Raw genomic sequence first — 18375 nt, 5'->3', positions numbered from 1 at the left:
AGAAAACCCCAAACACAAAGTGGACCACAGAAGGAAAAGACAAGAACAAATGTTTATCTAGCATCCCATACATTGGCAATATATTGCAGAAGATAGCAAATATTCTCAAAAAATCACAAAGTAAAAGTTGGATTTTCTACAGAAAATAAACAACAAAAACTAATACATAATACAACATTGAATCATGACCAATACTCAGACTCTGGAATATACACAGTAACATGTCAGGAATGCTCCAAGTTCTACAGAGGACAAACAGGCCAAAATTACACACACACACACACACACACACACACACACACACAGAGACACACACACACACACACACACACACACACAGACAGACAGACAGATGACAGACAGATACGTATCATCAGCAACATCTACAGACATATACAACACAGGACACCCATTTGGGAAAGTAGGGCAAAATGTAAAAGTACTCCATCAACCAAAAATAAAGGGCATGAAATGGATTTGCTAGAAGAACTGGAGATATGTACCCATTACAGAAAATACGAAGACAAAATGCTAAACGAAAAACTTGTAAGTGAATCGGTGAATTTCTTCAGATACTTCGACAATACGCTTAAATAAAAGTAGGAACAATTAGAAATAAACACCATTGTAAAATAGATATAAGCAAATCCAGATTGTTAAGATAAATGCCTTCCGTACAAAAGCATATCTCTGCCAAGCACTTAAATGTGAATTGCAGAGTAGTCATGTAGATGTAGATGTAGAGAACGTGTAACATTGTCTGCGCCAACTACATCTGAAAAAGTCTTTGTAACTGTTTATTTATGTCAAGTTATCCTCTGTGTGTGCTGTGCATTGAAAGTTGTGAGTGACATTTAACATGTTTGAGACTCTACACAAACGGACCCCAAGAAAACTGCAAGTAAAGTTCTTCCAAATTTCACCACTAACTGAAAATCACACTTTTACATATATATTGCAGTAAAGTCAACGAAACAAAGCAGAACCTCACACATTGAAAACATTATGCGAAAAAAGTATAATACAAAGAAATACACACTTGAAAATTGAAATCATTTCCCGATATGCACTGTGTAAAACACAAATAAAAGAAAATAATGACTGGGTTCATTTATAAATAACTTCCTGCTACCATGACTTTCACAGATTTAGGCTTTCAAGAAAACCGTTTATTTATTTATTGAAGTTTTCCTCTATACAAGGGTTTTTCTCCAATGTAACAAATACCATGAAATTATCACATGTGTCACATAAGATCTTAATTTATCTCCTGAGAACGTCTCTCCATGTGTTCTGATCTTGTATATTTTCCTCCTCTCCTCCAAGTCATCTAGTTGTTAACTGTAGGTTTTGGAGCTAGGTGATCGTAGGGCATCCTCCTCTCTTCTTTTCTTCTAGTTCCCATTCCAGGATCATTCTTGTAATTCTGGCTTCCTCCATTCTACTTGTACCATTGTAACTTCCGTCTGTCCATCACGTCATATATTCTTTCTCTTACTTTCATTCCCTTAATATTTCGTGGTTTTACACTCTTTTTAGAAATTCTTGCTGCTCTTCTCCAGAAGTCTATTTCTACTGCTTGCAGTCTTTTTAGGTGTTTCAGATTAGTAGTCAAAGTCTCCACTCCATACATAACTACGCACTCCAGCATCGATTTATATATGATTTTTTAAAATTTGGTTTATTACGTTTCTGCTCTGTAAGACTGAATCGAGCATCCCAGTGACGTTCCTTCCACTAATAATTCTTTTGTTAATTTCTACTTCTGATTTTCCCTCCAACTCTAAAATGGATCCCAAATAACAGAGTATTGACCCTCGTAATTTTCTTTCATCCTATTTATAAGTCACCTGAATCATTAGCGAGGTATTGTTTTCTGGTAATTAATCTTCAATCCTCAGTTTCTGTATTCCATTGCTAACTGGTTACATATATAATTTGCATCCTCCCCATCTTGTGTTAACTTGATCATCAGCAAATAATAGGTGATGTATATAAACTCGATCTTTAATTTCTAGCCCCATACCATTCCATTTATGAGACCGTGTCTTAAGACCGTTATCTATATAGATTTTAAATAATGTTGGTGACACGGGGCAGCCTTGTAACAGACCCTTGCTTGTTCTAAATTTCCATGAAAGTTACCAATTTTCACTTGACGTATGTTATCTTTATACATTTCTTGTATTGTTTTAATTAAAGGATTCTTTGTTTGCCAAATCTATTGTTCTCCAAAGTAGTTTCCTTGGAACATTATCATATGCTTTTTCTAAATCTATGAAATTAATCCTGTGGGTTTTTTTATTATTATTTTCCCTGTGTTTCTATGAGATCTGACAAAATGTGAAAATATGATCTATGCATGATCTACCAGTTGGTAGAAAACCATTTATAATGGACAAAATCTGATAATTTGTACATAATAAGTTATGTTGTTTTATGACGTATACATACTTTCTTACAGTAGTACTTGTCTCACCTCACAGCATTTCCAATTTTTATATTTGGGCAAGAATTGTATCAAACATAGAATATAAAGTTTTTTTGTCCCTCGAAGCAGGAATTGGGCCTGTGAACCATGAACTAGTTTAGCCATTTAGTAATGTAAATAATAGCCAGAAGAATTGTGACTGTTAAGCTGGCGAGGCAGGCAGAAGCGACCGGTGCAGATCTGGTGATGGAGCATGATATTTTACAATTTACTGGAAGCCCTGAGTGTTTGCTATCAGATTTTGCAAACTTTCTTGTTGCTGCAAGACAGTTTTCCTGTGGTTTTGAAAATTCTAAGAGTCAGAAATTCATTTGAAGTCAGTAAAAATAGTGATTGAGGAACTCCAGTGACGTAAGAAACATCTGTTTCGACCTCGCAGATGCTGCTCCCTTCATCAGGTAAGTGGATGTAAGTGTGAAATACTGAAAAATGATGCCAGGCAGTTTCTGTGATACTGACTCTCAGCCTGGTGCCAAAATTTGGTTTTAGCTCTACGGGAAACTGAATGTCAGGCAGTCACCAGTGAAAGGGAAATAACTGGAAGGCATCAGAAAGAGACTTTGGGGCTTCCTTCCAGCAAAGACGGGACTGTTCAAATGTTACCTGAGGGGGAAGAGACAGAGCAGTGTCAGTGCACAGTCGTAAGATACTCTGTGCTTTGTCGAAGTTTCTCTGAACTTCGAGAAAATCAGCCAAAATCATACAAGGTGTACAACTTTGGTTCTCCTTTTTTTTCCCCCAACATTTGAGGCTTTAATGAAACAAACTGGTTACACATGTATCATTCAAAGTATTTTCCATCGATGGCCACTACTATCTCCCATCTTTCGGGCAGTGTACAAATCCCATCAAAAAAATTGTTCATCTTTTGAAGCGATCCATAAATCGATCTAATTTGTAACGTCTTCATGAGATCAGAAGTGTTGATCAGCCAGGCCATGCGCCAATTATCGGATCAGGTGATAGTCAGAGGGAGCAGTGTCTGGAGAATTTGGCGGGTAGGTAGGACTTACCATTTTAACGTTTCCAAGTACGTTTTGACCTCTTTTGCAATGTGGGGTCGAGCATTGTCGTGCTGCAAAATCACTTTATTGTGCCTCTCTCTGTATTGCGGCCGTTTGTCTTTTAATGCTCTGCTCAAACGCATTAATTGTGATCGATAACGAGCACCTGTGATTGTTTAACTTGGTTTCAACACCTCATAGTACACGACGCTGAGCTGGTCCCACCAAATGCAGAGCATGATTTTGGAGCCCTGAATATTTGGTTTATTTGTCGACGTGGAAGCATGGCCTGGGTACCCCCATGATTGTTTTGCATTTAGGGTTATCATAATAAACCCATTTTTCGTATCCGGTTACAGTGCGATGCAGAAATCCCTTCATTTTTGCCTCTGAAGCAACTGTTTCTCTCTCTCTCTCTCTCTCTCTCTCTCTCTCTCTCTCTCTCTCTCTCTCTCTCTCTCTCTCACACACACACACACACACACACACACACACACACACACACACACACACACCGTTCAACGTCTCTTGATTTCAGCTCAGACAGGACCCAAGTTCCTTCTTTCTGAATCATGCCTATAGCCTTGAGACGTTTCGAAATGGCTCGCTGTGTCAGTCCCACTAATCGTACCAATTCTTCTCTAGTTTGACGCGAGTCTTCACTCGGCAATGTCTCCAATTCTACATCTTTGAAAACATTCTCTCTTCCATCACTATGCCGGTCTACGATGTTAAAATCACTGTTTTTGAAGCGTTGAAACCACTCGCAACACATTCTTTCACTAGTTGTATCCTTACCGTACCTACTTGAGAGCATTCGATGAGACTCACACTGTTTCCTTCATATTGAAACAAAACAGTAACACCTCCCTCAAATGATGAGAATTCGGCCCGTAAACTGACATTTTCAATCGAGAACAACTTTACGATACGGACACAAATCGACTAATGTTTGAATGAGATTATGTTGACAGAAGTCCAATTTAACTGCCCAACATCCACAATCTGTTTCTTTCGACCGCTACTTACCGTTGTTGCCACCTCTCGGCGAACCGCAGAAGCAAAGTTGTACACCTCGTATTTCTCACAGTCGCCTAGCACTGAGACTCTGCATCCACGTGCACAGCTGATCTTATTGTTTCAGGTTAAGAGTTCTCGTAAGTTGCACTAGAGACTAGCTGTTCCCTACAGACAAAAATGTGCGAATGGAGATAGCTCTGTGCTCTAAAGAGACTTCTCTCTCGAGGTGCCAGAAGAAAAGTTACAGAAAGGCTAATTCTAAAACTAGACCTAAAGAATTAAAAGTGTGTGTCGAATTTGTGGAGAGCAATTTGTGAGGACAGTGAAAGATTTGTACTTTCCATATATCGTATATTGCGACTTTTGTCGTGACCTTCAAATTGTTTAGTAAGAATGGAATTGAAAGCTGTCCCGTGTCTGTTTACAGGTATTTGGTGCTCGACATAGCGGATTCGCCTAATGAGAATATAATACAGCACTTCGGCACAGTGCGACAGTTTATTGACGAAGGACTGAATGCCGGAGGGAAGGTGCTGGTGCACGGGAATGCCGGCATATCGAGGTCTGCAGCTCTTGTGCTTGCCTATGTCATGGAGAAGTATGGACTCAGCTGCAGGTTTGTGTCATCTTTACATAGCACGACTACAGAACTCGGGTTATTAAATGGCTCTCGCTTAGAGCTGCAGAAAGTAACTACGTACAACTAGGAGGTCACTGACGTATCCTGTGATGGAGTTTGTGAAGACTGAATGTGAAACATCAGAATTTGCAATCAGCTGTGTACAATAGTCATGAGGGATTGGAATGTGGCTATAGGGGAAGGAGTACAAGAAAGTGTTACAGGAGAATATCGGCTTGCTAGTAGGAATGAGAGAGGAGAAAGACTACTAGAGTTCAGCAATAAATTTCAGATGATAATAGCAAATACTGTGCTCGAGAATCGCAAGAGGAGGTGGTATACTTGGAAAAGGCTGGGAGATACGGGGAGATTTCAGTTAGATTGCGTCATGGACAGGTAGAGATTGTGAAATTAAATATTGTATTGTAAGACATATCCAGGAGCAGATATAGACTTGGATCACAATTTAGTGGTGATGAACAGTAGGCTGAAGTCTAAGAGACTAGTTAGGAAGAAACAATGTGCAAAGAAGGAATGAAAAGATATGCTTGAAGTTCTCTGAGGCTAAAGATATTACGATAATGAATAACTCGGTAGCAGTTCAATTGAAGAGGAATGGTCATCCCTAGAAAGGGTATCCACAGAAGTTGGAAAGAAAATGTAGGTACAAAGAAGATAACTGTGAGGAAACCATGGACAATAGAAGAAACACTTCAGATGATCAACAATTGAAGAAAGTACAAAAATGTTCAGGGAAATTTAAGAATACAGAGATATTTCATTTAGGAATGTAATAAATTGGAAGTGCTGGGATGCTGAAGGCCGGTTCCCACTAGAGAGCGGCAGCACGTTGTGCGGCAAGCGTTTTCCGCTTTGACACAGCGGCTCGCGGAATTGGCGTTCCCATCTGGAAGCGGCAGACGCTAGCGGTAGCCAATGACGGACAGTCACTGAGGTACAGGGCAGGACCCACAGAAACGACCGGTGTGTTTGAATAACTATATCTTACACCTACATGAAGGAAAGACGAAGTTGGGTGAAGACATACCAATTTTTAATTTTCTGTGCAATGTACTCTTTCAGATATTTCATTATTAGTGTTTTCTCATTTCACCATAAACACATTTCATGTCTACCGTTCATGATTATTTACTATCTCCTAACACATTGAAACAATGTGCAATAAAAGAGATTATTCAGATAGTTAAGGGAGACAAAAATTTAAAACGTGATATGGTAGCAGGTACACAAAAACAGTAAGAACACAAAGGCTATGAGGAAGGGATGAAAGTGGAATCCACCTGATAGAATTTCCCACAGAGCATAATGTAATCATTGCCAGCGCCTTGCTTAAGAATCATGACAGAATAATATACATTTGGAACAGAGTTTCCGAAACCAGATTATAAATTGTAAGACTTTTGCTGGTGCAGACACAAATATACAATAATTTATTGGTTATGAGCTGCAGTTTACAACTAAAGAGACAATAAATACAACTAAAGAGACAATAAATACAACTAAAGAGACAATAAATACAACTAAAGAGACAATAAATACAACTAAAGAGACAATAAATACAACTAAAGAGACAATAAATACAACTAAAGAGACAATAAATACAACTAAAGAGACAATAAATACAACTAAAGAGACAATAAATACAACTAAAGAGACAATAAATACAACTAAAGAGACAATAAATACAACTAAAGAGACAATAAATACAACTAAAGAGACAATAAATACAACTAAAGAGACAATAAACGGTATCAAATTAAGGAGATGGAACCTGAATAAGTCAAGACCCACAGTTTTTCAATAATCTTAAATTTACCGTAATGCAATGACTGACTGAAACAGAGGAAGAAATCCGCTAGAATAGGAATGGATGTCTTTGAGAGAAGAAGTGAGAATGCAGCAGAGTATGTGAACGGGGAAAAGGTACAATAGAAATCAATAGATAAAACATGATACATTAAACATGACAAGAGGGAAAAATATAAAATTGCAGCAAATAAAGTAGGCTATGGGAAATAGAAATGTCTAAACACGACGTTGACAGGAAGTCCAAAATCGCAATGAAAATGAGAATGAAAACGAGAAAGAAAGAAAGAAAGAAAACTTTGCTCAAAGGAGAAGCAATTCTCAAGAACTCACTTGGCAAGCCACAACTAAGCAAATAAGAGAAGGCTACAAAGTGGAAGGAATATGTAGAGAGGAAAGGGGGGACGGATTGTACAAAGTAACATAAGCACAATGTTAGATTCCTGTGAAATGTCTGAACACGCAAGGAAATGCTGATCCTACCACTTAGCTAAGACCTGTGAAACTGTTTATAGCATTAATGATGATGTAAATAAAATAGAAAGAAACTTCCATATGGGAAAAATATATTAAAAACAATGATTCCAAGACTTACCAAGCAGGAAAGCGCTGGCAGACAGGCATAATGAACAAAACACACACACAGAATTACTAGCTTTCGCAACCGATGGTTGCTTCTTCAGGAAAGAGGGAACGAGAGGGAAAGACGAAAGGATGTGGGTTTTAAGGGAGAGAGTAAGTAGTCATTCCAATCCCGGGAGCGGAAAGACTTCCCTTAGGGGGAAAAAAGGACAGGTGTACGCGCGCGCGCGCCACACACACACACACACACACACACACACACACACACACACACACACACACACACACACACACACACACACATCCATCCGCACATACACAGCTGCTTGTGTTTGTGTATGTGCGGATGGATATATGTGTGTGTGCGCGAGTGTACACCTGTCCTTCTTTTCCCCCTAAGGGAAGTCTTTCCGCTCTCGGGATTGGAATGACTCCTTACCCTCTCCCTTAAAACCCACATCCTTTCGTTTTTCCCTCTCCTTCCCTCTTTCCTGAAGAAGCAACCATTGGTTGCGAAAGCTAGTAATTCTGTGTGTGTGTTTGTGTGTTTTGTTCATTGTGCCTGTCTGCTGGCGCTTTCCCGCTTGGTAAGTCTTGGAATCATTGTTTTTAATATGTTTATAGCATTTGCGTGTTTAGAGAAAGGTTTTTGACAATCCTAATTAAAACATTCTTTGAAGCTCTGGAGATGTCATCGATAAAACAGAGGACACAAGATTATCTACAACTTGTACAGAAACCAAACTGCATTCTAAGACTTCAATGACTTTGAAGGGAAACAGTTATTGAAAAGGCAGAAGTAGAGAGGATATAAAATGAACACTGTCAATAGCAAGAAAAGCATACTGAAAAAGAAAATTTGTTCACATCGAATATAAATTGCAATGGTTGGTTACTATTTTGCAAAGGTTTTTGTGTGGAGTGCAGCCTTGTATGTAAGTGAAACGTGGACGATGAACAGTTCTCTCAAGAAGACAATGGACGCTTTCAAAATATGGTGATCAATAAGAATGCTGAAGATTAGATACGAGGATCGTGTAACTAAAGAAGAGGTGCGGAATTCAATAGAGGAGGAAGAGGAAATTACAGCACAACTTTGACTACAAGAGGGGTAGATTGACAGGACGTATTATGAGGTGTCAAAGAGTGAGGACAAAGGGGTTGGGTGATAGTATTCTGATAATAATCATCTGTTGAAATGCTATTCTACTATTTTATCTATTAATGTAAGCCGCGAATTTACTCTTCCATGCACTCCTCCACAAAGCATTTAAACCAAAACTGAAATCAGCTGAACACCAAATCTTTCAACCACTGTCTGACAACTACTGCATTCACTTTCAACTTTCTACAACTATCACTGGCTAGCCACACATACATACAGATAGAAGGAGAACAGAAATAAACAACCATTAGTTTTCGGCATATAATTCTTTAGGTTGGCAACATGTACATAAACAAACCAAACAGGAAGGAACATGAGGTGAAAACACTGTAGTTACGACTTTAAATCAGAGCTTTCGGTAAAATGTCTACAGCTAGTGACAGAAGAAAAAAGAGTGAATATGAAAATGTGCTTATGTTCCATAATCTAAGTTTTAGTTCAACCTCCAGCATGTGACCAGGTGGGGGGGGAACGTATATGTCCACCAAAAGCTCGATTCACTGTAAGTAAACAGGTATTCATGTACAAAAAGGTGTGAACTGTTTTACAATCTGCAAGTATCACATATCAAAACAAAATTGAATCATTCTAGATTCCACCGAAGATGCCTTAAAGTAAAAGGCGAAACGCGTCTTGAACCAATAAAGTACACTGGATCAAGAAAAAAACATTTGTTACTTACCAAAGGAAATAATCAATAGCTGTAGGTACATAGCAAATTACATCTTATGAAATACCAGCAAATTAGTCTCGGTTTAACTTCTAATTCCACATGCTATTAAATGCTGTTTAAAAAATTTATGTATCCCTTCTGAAAAAATGTAGTTGCTTTCATATCTCGGTAGATAAACAGATTTTGCAAATTTATCATGCGACAAAATACATGACTTTCTACAAGTTATCGTTTGCAACAAAAAAAACACGTTTTGATTTCTTGAACCGTTTACAAAATTTGCAGTTGATACAAACACATGGTTTTCGATGAGCAGGACGAAAGTATCGGTTGCGTCGCGAGCGGTCAACGCACAGCCCATCCGCCGACATATCATTCAATATCTCGAGAACGGTGATAGCTATTGTTCTGCTCTCAACTTTAAAAACAATTTCGATATGTTGACTAAATTTCATACGCAATAATGTATTACTTAAAATGAACTGTACACAAAGTCCACGTAGTGCGTTTTTACCTCTGCACACTCATTAAAATTTCGTGTAAAGGTTTACGTAAATGCGATACAGCAAGCAAGCACAATGAATAATGAAAAGAAATTCGGTCCTTTATCGAGAAAAGATATCTGGCTGTAACATGCCCAAGAATAAAATTTTTCTACCGAATAGTTTCCTTGAAATCGGATGTTAAGTATTTCATAGCTGCCGCCGCGTCCGTGCCAGCGGTTTGGCGAAAGTTGGTGTGACCCGGGGTTCCGTACCTGGCGTCACGCTCAGCGCGTTCTGTGATTGGTGGCGGGCAACGGAAGCGGTTCGACATGGTCAAACCGCGATGCAGAGCCTGCCGTGCCGTGCCGTGTCGCTGACGCCGTTTCCATGGCAACCACGCCGCTGACGTGCGGTTTTGATGCGCGGCAGCCCTAGTGGGAACCGGCCTTAAGGTGAAATGTCGCATGCAAAATATGAAGAAATCTTTTAAGAAATGATTGTTGGAAGGACAGACTCAGCATACAGGAAAGTTAAAACAACCTTCAGTGAAATTAAAAGCAAGGATGGTAACATTAAAAGTGCACTAGGAAGTCCACTCTTAAATGCAGAAGAGTGTGTGTAGGTGGAAAGAATACATTGAAAGCTGGTATGAAAAAGAGGACTTGTCTGATGTGTTAGAAGAAGAAGAAGAAGAAGAAGAAGAAGTGAGAATGTGGAAGAGATACAGGATCCAGTATTCTTTAGAATGTAAAAGAGCTTTGGAAGACATAAGATCAAGTAAGGCAGAAGTTATAAATAACATTCCATCAGAATTTGTGAAATCGTTGGGGAGGTGACAACTAAACGACTCATCACATTGGTGAGTAGAATGTATGAGACTGGTGATACACCTTCAGACTTTTGGGGCATCCATTCAATACTGAAGACAGAAAGAGCTGAAAGTGGGAGAATTATCACAAAATCAGTTTAACAGATCGTTCACCCAAGTTGATGACAAGAATAATATACAAAAGACTGGAAAAGAAATTTGAAGATTGTTTAGTGATGATCAGTTTGTCTTTTGGAAAGGTAAAGGCACAGGCACCGGAAAGGCATTTCTGATATTGTGGTTGATAATGGACAAGTCAAAACAAGGTCCCGGGAGTAGACAACATTCCATTAGAACTACTGAGAGCCTTGGGAGAGCCAGCCCTGACAAAACTCTGCCATGTGGTAAGCAAGATGCATTAGCCCGGTAAAATACCCTCAGACTTAAGGAGAAAATAATAATTCCAATGCGAAAGAGAGCAGGGATTGACACGTGAAAATTACCGAACTATCGGTTTAATAAGCCATGGCTGCAAAATACTAGCACAAATTATTTACAGATGACTGGAAAAACTGGTAGGAGCCGACCTCGGGGAACATTAGTTTGGATTCCTTAGAACTATTAGAACGCGTGAGGCAATACTTACCCTATGACTTATCTTAAAAAATAGATTAAGAAAAGACAAACCTACATTTATTGAATTTGTAGGCTTAGAGGAAGCTTTTGACAATGTTGACTGGAATACTCTCTTTCAAATACTTAAGGTGGCAGGGGTAAAATACAGGAAGCGTAAGGCTATTTACAATTTGTACAGAAACCAGATGGCAGTTATGAGTCGAGGGGTATGAAAGGGAAGCAGTGGTTGGGAAGGGAGTGAGACAGGGTTGTAGCCTCTCCCCAATGCTATTCAATCTGTATATTGAGCAAGCAGTAAAGGAAACAAAAAGAAAAATTTGGAGTAGGTATTAAAATCCATGGAGAAGAAATAAAAACATTGAGGTTGGCCGATGACATTGTAATTCTGTCAGAGGCAGCAAAGGACTTGGAAGAGCAGTTGAACGGAATGGGCAGTGTCTTGAAAGGAGGGTATAAGATGAACATCAACAAAAGCAAAACGAGGATAATGGAATGTAGTCGAATGAAGTCAGGCGATGCTGAGGGAATTAGATTAGGTAGGTAGACACTTAAAGTAGTAAATGAGTTTTGCTATTTGGGGACCAAAATAACTGATAATGGTCAAAGTAGAGAGGATATAAAATGTGGAGTGGCAAAGGCAAGGAAAGCGTTTCTGAATAAGAGAAATTTGTTAACATTGAGTATTGATTTAAGTGTCAGGAAGTTGTTTCTGGAAGAATTTGTACGGAGTGTGGCCATGTATGGAAGTGAAACATGGACGATTAATAGTTTAGACAAGAAGAGAATAGAAGCTTTCGAAATGTGGTGCTACAGAAGGATGCTGAAGATTAGATGGGTACATCACATAACTAATGATGAGGTATTGAATAGAATTGGAGAGAAGAGGAGCTTGTGGCACAACTTGACTAAAAGAAGGGATAGGTTGGTAGGACATATTCTGAATCATCAGAGGATCACCAATTTAGTATTGGACAGCAGTGCGGAGGGTAAAAATCGTAGAGGGAGACCAAGAGATGAATACACTAAGCAGATTCAGAAGGATGTAGGTTGCAGTAGGTACTGGGAGATGAAAAAGCTTGCACGGGATAGAGTAGCATGGAGAGCTGCATCAAACCAGTCTCTGGACGGAAGACCACTACAACAACAATGGAAGCAAGATTGAAGAAAAATAGACATATTCATAGGGTTTGTTGACTTGGCGAAAGCATTTCAGAATGCAAATTGTGCATTGAATTTCATTTCATGTGGAGCAAAAGCCAAACTGTGTCAAATACAGTCAGGTACGATCATAAGGATGCATTTATGCTGTATTACAAGCACATAGACTGAGCAATTATGTGAGGCAACAGCTTTACCAGCGCATTTAGATTGGACAGCACTAACCTGCAATGATGTGAGCAGTTGCAGTTCAAGCATAGAGAGAGAGAGAAATGAGCAGAGAAACAACATAACTTTGGATGTTATTTAATTTTTAAAGAGAATAAAGTAATATTTGGTAAAACTCCAGCAATACCGCACGCTTCTCGGATGACTAGTCGAAGCATAAAATGTCCCTTAACATAGTATTCTAATTGCAAACAAGGATGATGAAAATTCCCAACTTAAACACAGGATAATTTTTCTTAGCAAGCTGTGTGTCATGCAAAAGCATACTGCAGGGATTCACTGTATTGTAGAATACTTAAGCCACCTGAAGATGACTGCAGACACAGCCAGTCATGAAATTCTTCTGAGCAAGGTATCTATGGTGCAAAAACATACTGTAGGGATTTCACTGTATTGTTGAATACTGAAGCCACTGAATGTATTAATGATAGTCATCATGTGGTAATCTCTTAGTTCCTTTCTTATCCAACAACAGAAGTCATGAAGCCAGCCAGGCGCCACATTTTCTCGTCCTTTTTTATGACATGCTATTCTATATCCTTCTAGCATTCGGTAGTGACACATGAAAAATCTGCATGCGTTAGTACCAGTATGCCTTGCAGCTAAACAGTCTTGTTATTTCTCACAGCAAATCCCTTAACTTGGCTCCAGATCAGTTCCATTGGATTCATGTTGTAATGGTACAGTGCCAAATGTAAAAATGCAGCATGTATGCTGTGTTTGATGCTGTGAAAATGATTATTTTCATGTTTCTACGACACTGATCCCTATGGTCCGTGTGTGCGACTAAATCTGTGGTATTAAACTATGGACATAATCCAAATATAGTGTGTTTGGTTTTTTGTTTTTGTCCTAAAAATTAAATTGTTATGTTTTATTAATTTCAACTACATTTATTGACAAAATATTGATTAGAATGTATATTTGAAATGGGAAACAGGAATTTTGCATGCAATATGGAATTAGAAAGAATATGTGCATTAATCATAAAAAATGATGACTTTTACAGTTACTAGGTGTAGGTACTTCAAATTGGATGTAACAAAAGGACGACCAGGGCAAGATTTCAACCAGTGATCCATGAACTGCGCCAGATTATCAGTCTGCTACATTACAGATTCCGCTATACATCCAAATTGTATTTGTATCTGAAGTATATCAAATACAGCCCCTCAGAAAATTTCAAAGCTGTTTCGTCCCCCTCCTGTAAATGTATGAAAAACCTTCAGAACAACCTATTTCTCGGGACACTTTAACCATGTTCCACATGTGTGTTTCACTAAAGAGCAGGAAGCAGCCTCAGTCTTTTTTATACTGTGTATTAACAGTGCAACAATCGGACCACAATAGCACAGAGACTCTGACTGTACCTGATTTTTTAAATAAAAACTACATAACTAAAATGTGAGTAAGAAAAATGTTGATAGGTATTAATACATTAAAATATCTTAAAGTTACATTTAACTTAGTAATAAGATATCTAATACATAAGTAGGACCTGCTTCAAGGAGCATAACAGCCCCAATGTACGTGTGCTACGGCTTCTGACCAGTCATTGCATTAGTGTTTGTATGCATCAGGTTTATTCTTATGATGAATAGAGTATCTTGTTATCGTTGACTTCTGTCCAGAGACTGGTTTAATGCAGCTCTCCATGCTACTCTATCCTGTGCAAGGTTCATCATCTCCCAGTACCTACTGCAACCTACATCCTCCTGAATCTGTTTAGTGTATTCATCTCGAATAGAGGATAATGTGTACAAAAACCAAGAGGGAAAAATAATAGTGGGAGACCAAGAACAGAGTGCTCAGATTAAAGAGGGTGTAGTCTTTCACCCCTATTGTTCAATTTTACACCAAGGAAGCAATTATGCAAACTAAAGAAAGATTCAAGTGCAGGACTGAAATTTAAGGTGAAAGGATATCAGTGAAAAGATTCGCTGATGGCATTGCTATCCTCAGTGAAACTGAAGAAGAATTGCAGGACATGTTGAATGGAATGAACGGTCTAATGGGCACAGAATATGGATTGAGAGCAAATCGAAGAAATATGAAAGAATGAGAAGTAGCAGAAATGAAAACAGCGACAAATTTAACATCAGAATTGGGTATCGTGAAATAGACAAATCGCGGAATTCTGCTATCTAGGCGACGAAAAAACCTTTACAAATGTGTGTGTGTGTGTGTGTGTGTGTGTGTGTGTGTGTGTGTGTGTGTGTGTGTGTGTGTGTGTGTGTGTGTGTACACCTGTCCTTTTTTTTCCCCCTAAGGTAAGTCTTTCCGCTCCCGGGATTGGAATTACTCCTTACCCTCTCCCTTAAAGCCTGCATCCTTTCATCTTTCCCTCTCCTACCCTTGTAACCGCCCATGGTGTAAAACCTGTCCCAGGCACCCTCCCACCACCACCTACTCCTGTCCTGTAACCCGGAAGGTGTACACAATCAAAGGCAAAGCCATGTGTGAAAGCACCCACGTGATTTACCAACTGACCTGCCTACACTGTGACGCTTTCTATGTGGGAATGACCAGCAACAAACCGTCCATTCACATGAATAGGGACAGGTAGACAGTGTTTGTTGGTAATGAGTATCACCCTGTGGCTAAACATGCCTTGGTGCACGGCCAGCACATCTTGGCACAGTGTTACACTGTCCGGGTTATCTGGATACTTCCCAGTAACACCAACCTATCCGAACTCCGGAGATGTGAACTTGCCCTTCAATATATCCTCTCTTCCCGTTACCCACCAGGCCTCAATCTCCGCTAATTTCAAGTTGCCGCCACTCATACCTCACCTGTCATTCAACATCATCTTTGCCTCTGCACTTCTGCCTCGACTGACATCTCTGCCCAAACTCTTTGCCTTTAAATATGTCTGCTTGTGTCTGTATATGTGTGGATGGATGTGTGAGTGTGCGCGAGTGTATACCTATCCTTTTTTCCCCCTAAGGTAAGTCTTTCCGCTCCCGGGATTGGAATGACTCCTTACCCTTTCACTTAAAACCCACATCATTTCGTCTTTCCCTCTCCTTCCTTTTTTCCTGAAGAAGCAATCGTTGGTTGCGAAAGCTTGAATTTTGTGTGTATATTTGTGTTTGTTTGTGTATCTATCGACCTGCCAGTGCTTTTGTTTGGTAAGTTACATCAACTTTGTTTTTAGATATATTTTTCCCATGTGGAATGTTTCCCTCTATTTTATATATATAATAAGCAGACTGGCACTGGCAAAATGGGAATTCCTGCCTAAGAAAAATAAACTAGTATTTAATATAGGCCTTAATATGAGGAAGAAACTTTTGAGAATGTACATTTGGAGCACAGCATTTTATGGTAGAGAATTGTGCTATGGGAAATCGGAACAGAAGAGAATTGAAACATTTGATATGTTGTGCTACAGAAGAATGTTGACTCTAAGTAGACTGATAAGGTAAGGAATGAAGAGGTTCTCCACAGAGTTGGCGAGAAAAGAAATATGTGGAAGACTATGACAAAAAGGAGTGACAGGTTGATAGGATAACTGTTCAGACATCAAAGAATACTTCCCTGTACTAAGGGAAGCTGTAGAGGGTAGAAACTGTAGGGGAAGACAAATATTGGAATACATGTAGCTAATAATTGAGGATGTAGGTTGGAAGTACTACTCTGAGATGAAAAGGTTGGCATAGGATAGGAACTTAGCAGGTCGTATCAGACCTGTCGCAAGACTGGTGACCCAAAAAGTACACCATGACTAAAATTCTTTGAGGGGAGGACTAAATTCAAAGCTGCCCCCCACCCCGGGGCTCACATCTCTTTTTATGAGTACATCCTTTGCAGCATAACTGCTATGAGCCTTCAACTCTGGCAGTGGTACTTCCCTTGCTGTGTCTTATCTTTGTACTATACTTTTTCTGCCTCTCCCCTTCCAGTGAATGATCTTCCTGGGGTCAATTGTGCTTGGCTCTGGTTTGTGTTTTTGACACTTGGTTTCTTATCTTCTGGCCTTCTATAACTTCTCATTATTAATTCTGTGATCCGCTTGTTGGGTCCAACTTCCTATTTCTAAATTATACAGAAGTGCAGATTGTGCAAGTAAGGTCACCCAGTGCGACGTATATTCCACCTTTGTGCCTATCTTTCTTTGCGCCCTTCTTTCTTGCAACAGCACTATGCTCAAAATCTAGCATGGTAGCCATTCTGTTGGAGGGGAGTGGAGGGTTGCAAACTCCCCATGCAGAGGAGTATGTGCTCCACATAATTGGGGTGCTGGGACACTAGGCAATGGTTTACTGGCCAGATAACTGATGGTGGGTGGTGCCTGTGGGGAGAGTCCACTTTCAGTGGGGATGATACTATGGCGGAAGATTCACACATGAAGCGAATTAAACTTTCATCTGGTGGCTGCACGGCCCTGGCAGTCTCTTCTTGAAACTAAAGCATATTAAAATGCAGAGGGGTATGGCTGCAAAATGTTTCCTCCCCAGGCTATGCGATGGAAGGAACGTAGAGCTCAGAGACAAAGTGAGGAATACTCCGCGCAATACTCCGTTTGTTTTAGAATGGACAGGAATTTCTTTTTGATTACAGAGCCATTGTTCTTCTGTGACTTGGCAGGTTTTGGGAAGTGGCAGTAACTTCAGAAATTAAAAAGTGGTTTTGTTTGGTTAAAATGACCTTCCCCCCTCGGTCACGAGTGCTGTTTGTCTGCGACAAACTGGTTGGAATTCCATAAAAGTCTGAGTATGGTATAAGGTATCATATTCCAAAAAACAACACAGTGGGTACTGGAGCCTGCATCTCGGCCTTTGTGGGTGACTCGTTGCTTGAGTAGGTCAAGATGTTGGTGTATCACTGTGATGTCGAGCCATATATTCGTGTGATTTGGGCGCACATCCTGACGTTTCAATGCCAGCCCCGTCTGAGGATTGTGGCAGTGAGTTGCACATGAGCACTCCTTGTTTCCCTCCCCCATCTGTTTAAACTGTGGGGAGCACTGTTCCCCCTGTTAACCAGACTGCACCATTTCCAAATGAGAAAAGAAACTCCAGGAATAAAAGATCCATGACTGCCTCTCATATCAAGAGACCAAAAATAAATGTGATTGCTACATCCTACACTCAAGACTGATGTGTGCTACTGCTATGACGATGTCATTGTCTGTAGTGACTGTACCGTCATCCTCTGTGTGTTCTAACGTCTGCTCCTTGGGGCCACTCAACTACACCTGCTTCCCTAGCGGAGCCCCTCTCCTACTGATTACTTCCACACTCTTTGGAAGTGTCAACTCCCTATCCACTGGGGATGTCCAACCACAGCACACAGCCAGGGAAGCAATGCCATCCTTCGGCACCCCTTACCAGGAAAGGGCCCTCAGGATGCTTCCTTTCCTGTACTCTGCTGAAATGCAACCAGGTGCCAGCTGGTGGCTGAAGGAGTCGTGGGTCGCAGATCATGGGACATCGTGTGCCTCTTCTGTCTCAGAATCTGGGGCAGACAAGCCCTTGCAGAACACTAAATAATCTAAGGACAAGGAGGAGTCCTACAAAAAGAGGGGGATTCTGTTGGCCCTGTGCCACCGGACCCCACATGTTCCTCCTCTGTGTTCAAGGCACTGTCTGGAATTTACCACCAGTAATTTTGCAGCTCCCTCCCAAAGATGCAGTAACCCAGAGCACATTGTCTACACTGTTTTCTCAATCC

The 18375-nt window shown here is 40.0% G+C and overlaps 1 protein-coding gene across 1 annotated transcript in view; it reads left to right on the top strand.

Annotated features, from left to right (window-relative positions):
• Window positions 1-18375, top strand: part of LOC126292185 (serine/threonine/tyrosine-interacting protein-like) — a 92299-nt gene that overhangs the window by 58291 nt on the left and 15633 nt on the right. Inside the window, exon 3 of the mRNA XM_049986025.1 lies at window positions 4943-5131. Coding sequence (XP_049841982.1) covers window positions 4943-5131 — 189 coding nt within the window. The remainder of the gene's footprint in view (window positions 1-4942; window positions 5132-18375) is intronic.

Source organism: Schistocerca gregaria, chromosome 9 (genome assembly GCF_023897955.1).
Source record: "Schistocerca gregaria isolate iqSchGreg1 chromosome 9, iqSchGreg1.2, whole genome shotgun sequence".
NCBI lineage: Eukaryota > Metazoa > Arthropoda > Insecta > Orthoptera > Acrididae > Schistocerca > Schistocerca gregaria.
Note: the sequence above shows the minus strand (reverse complement) of the source record. Positions and strands in the feature narration are given on the sequence as shown.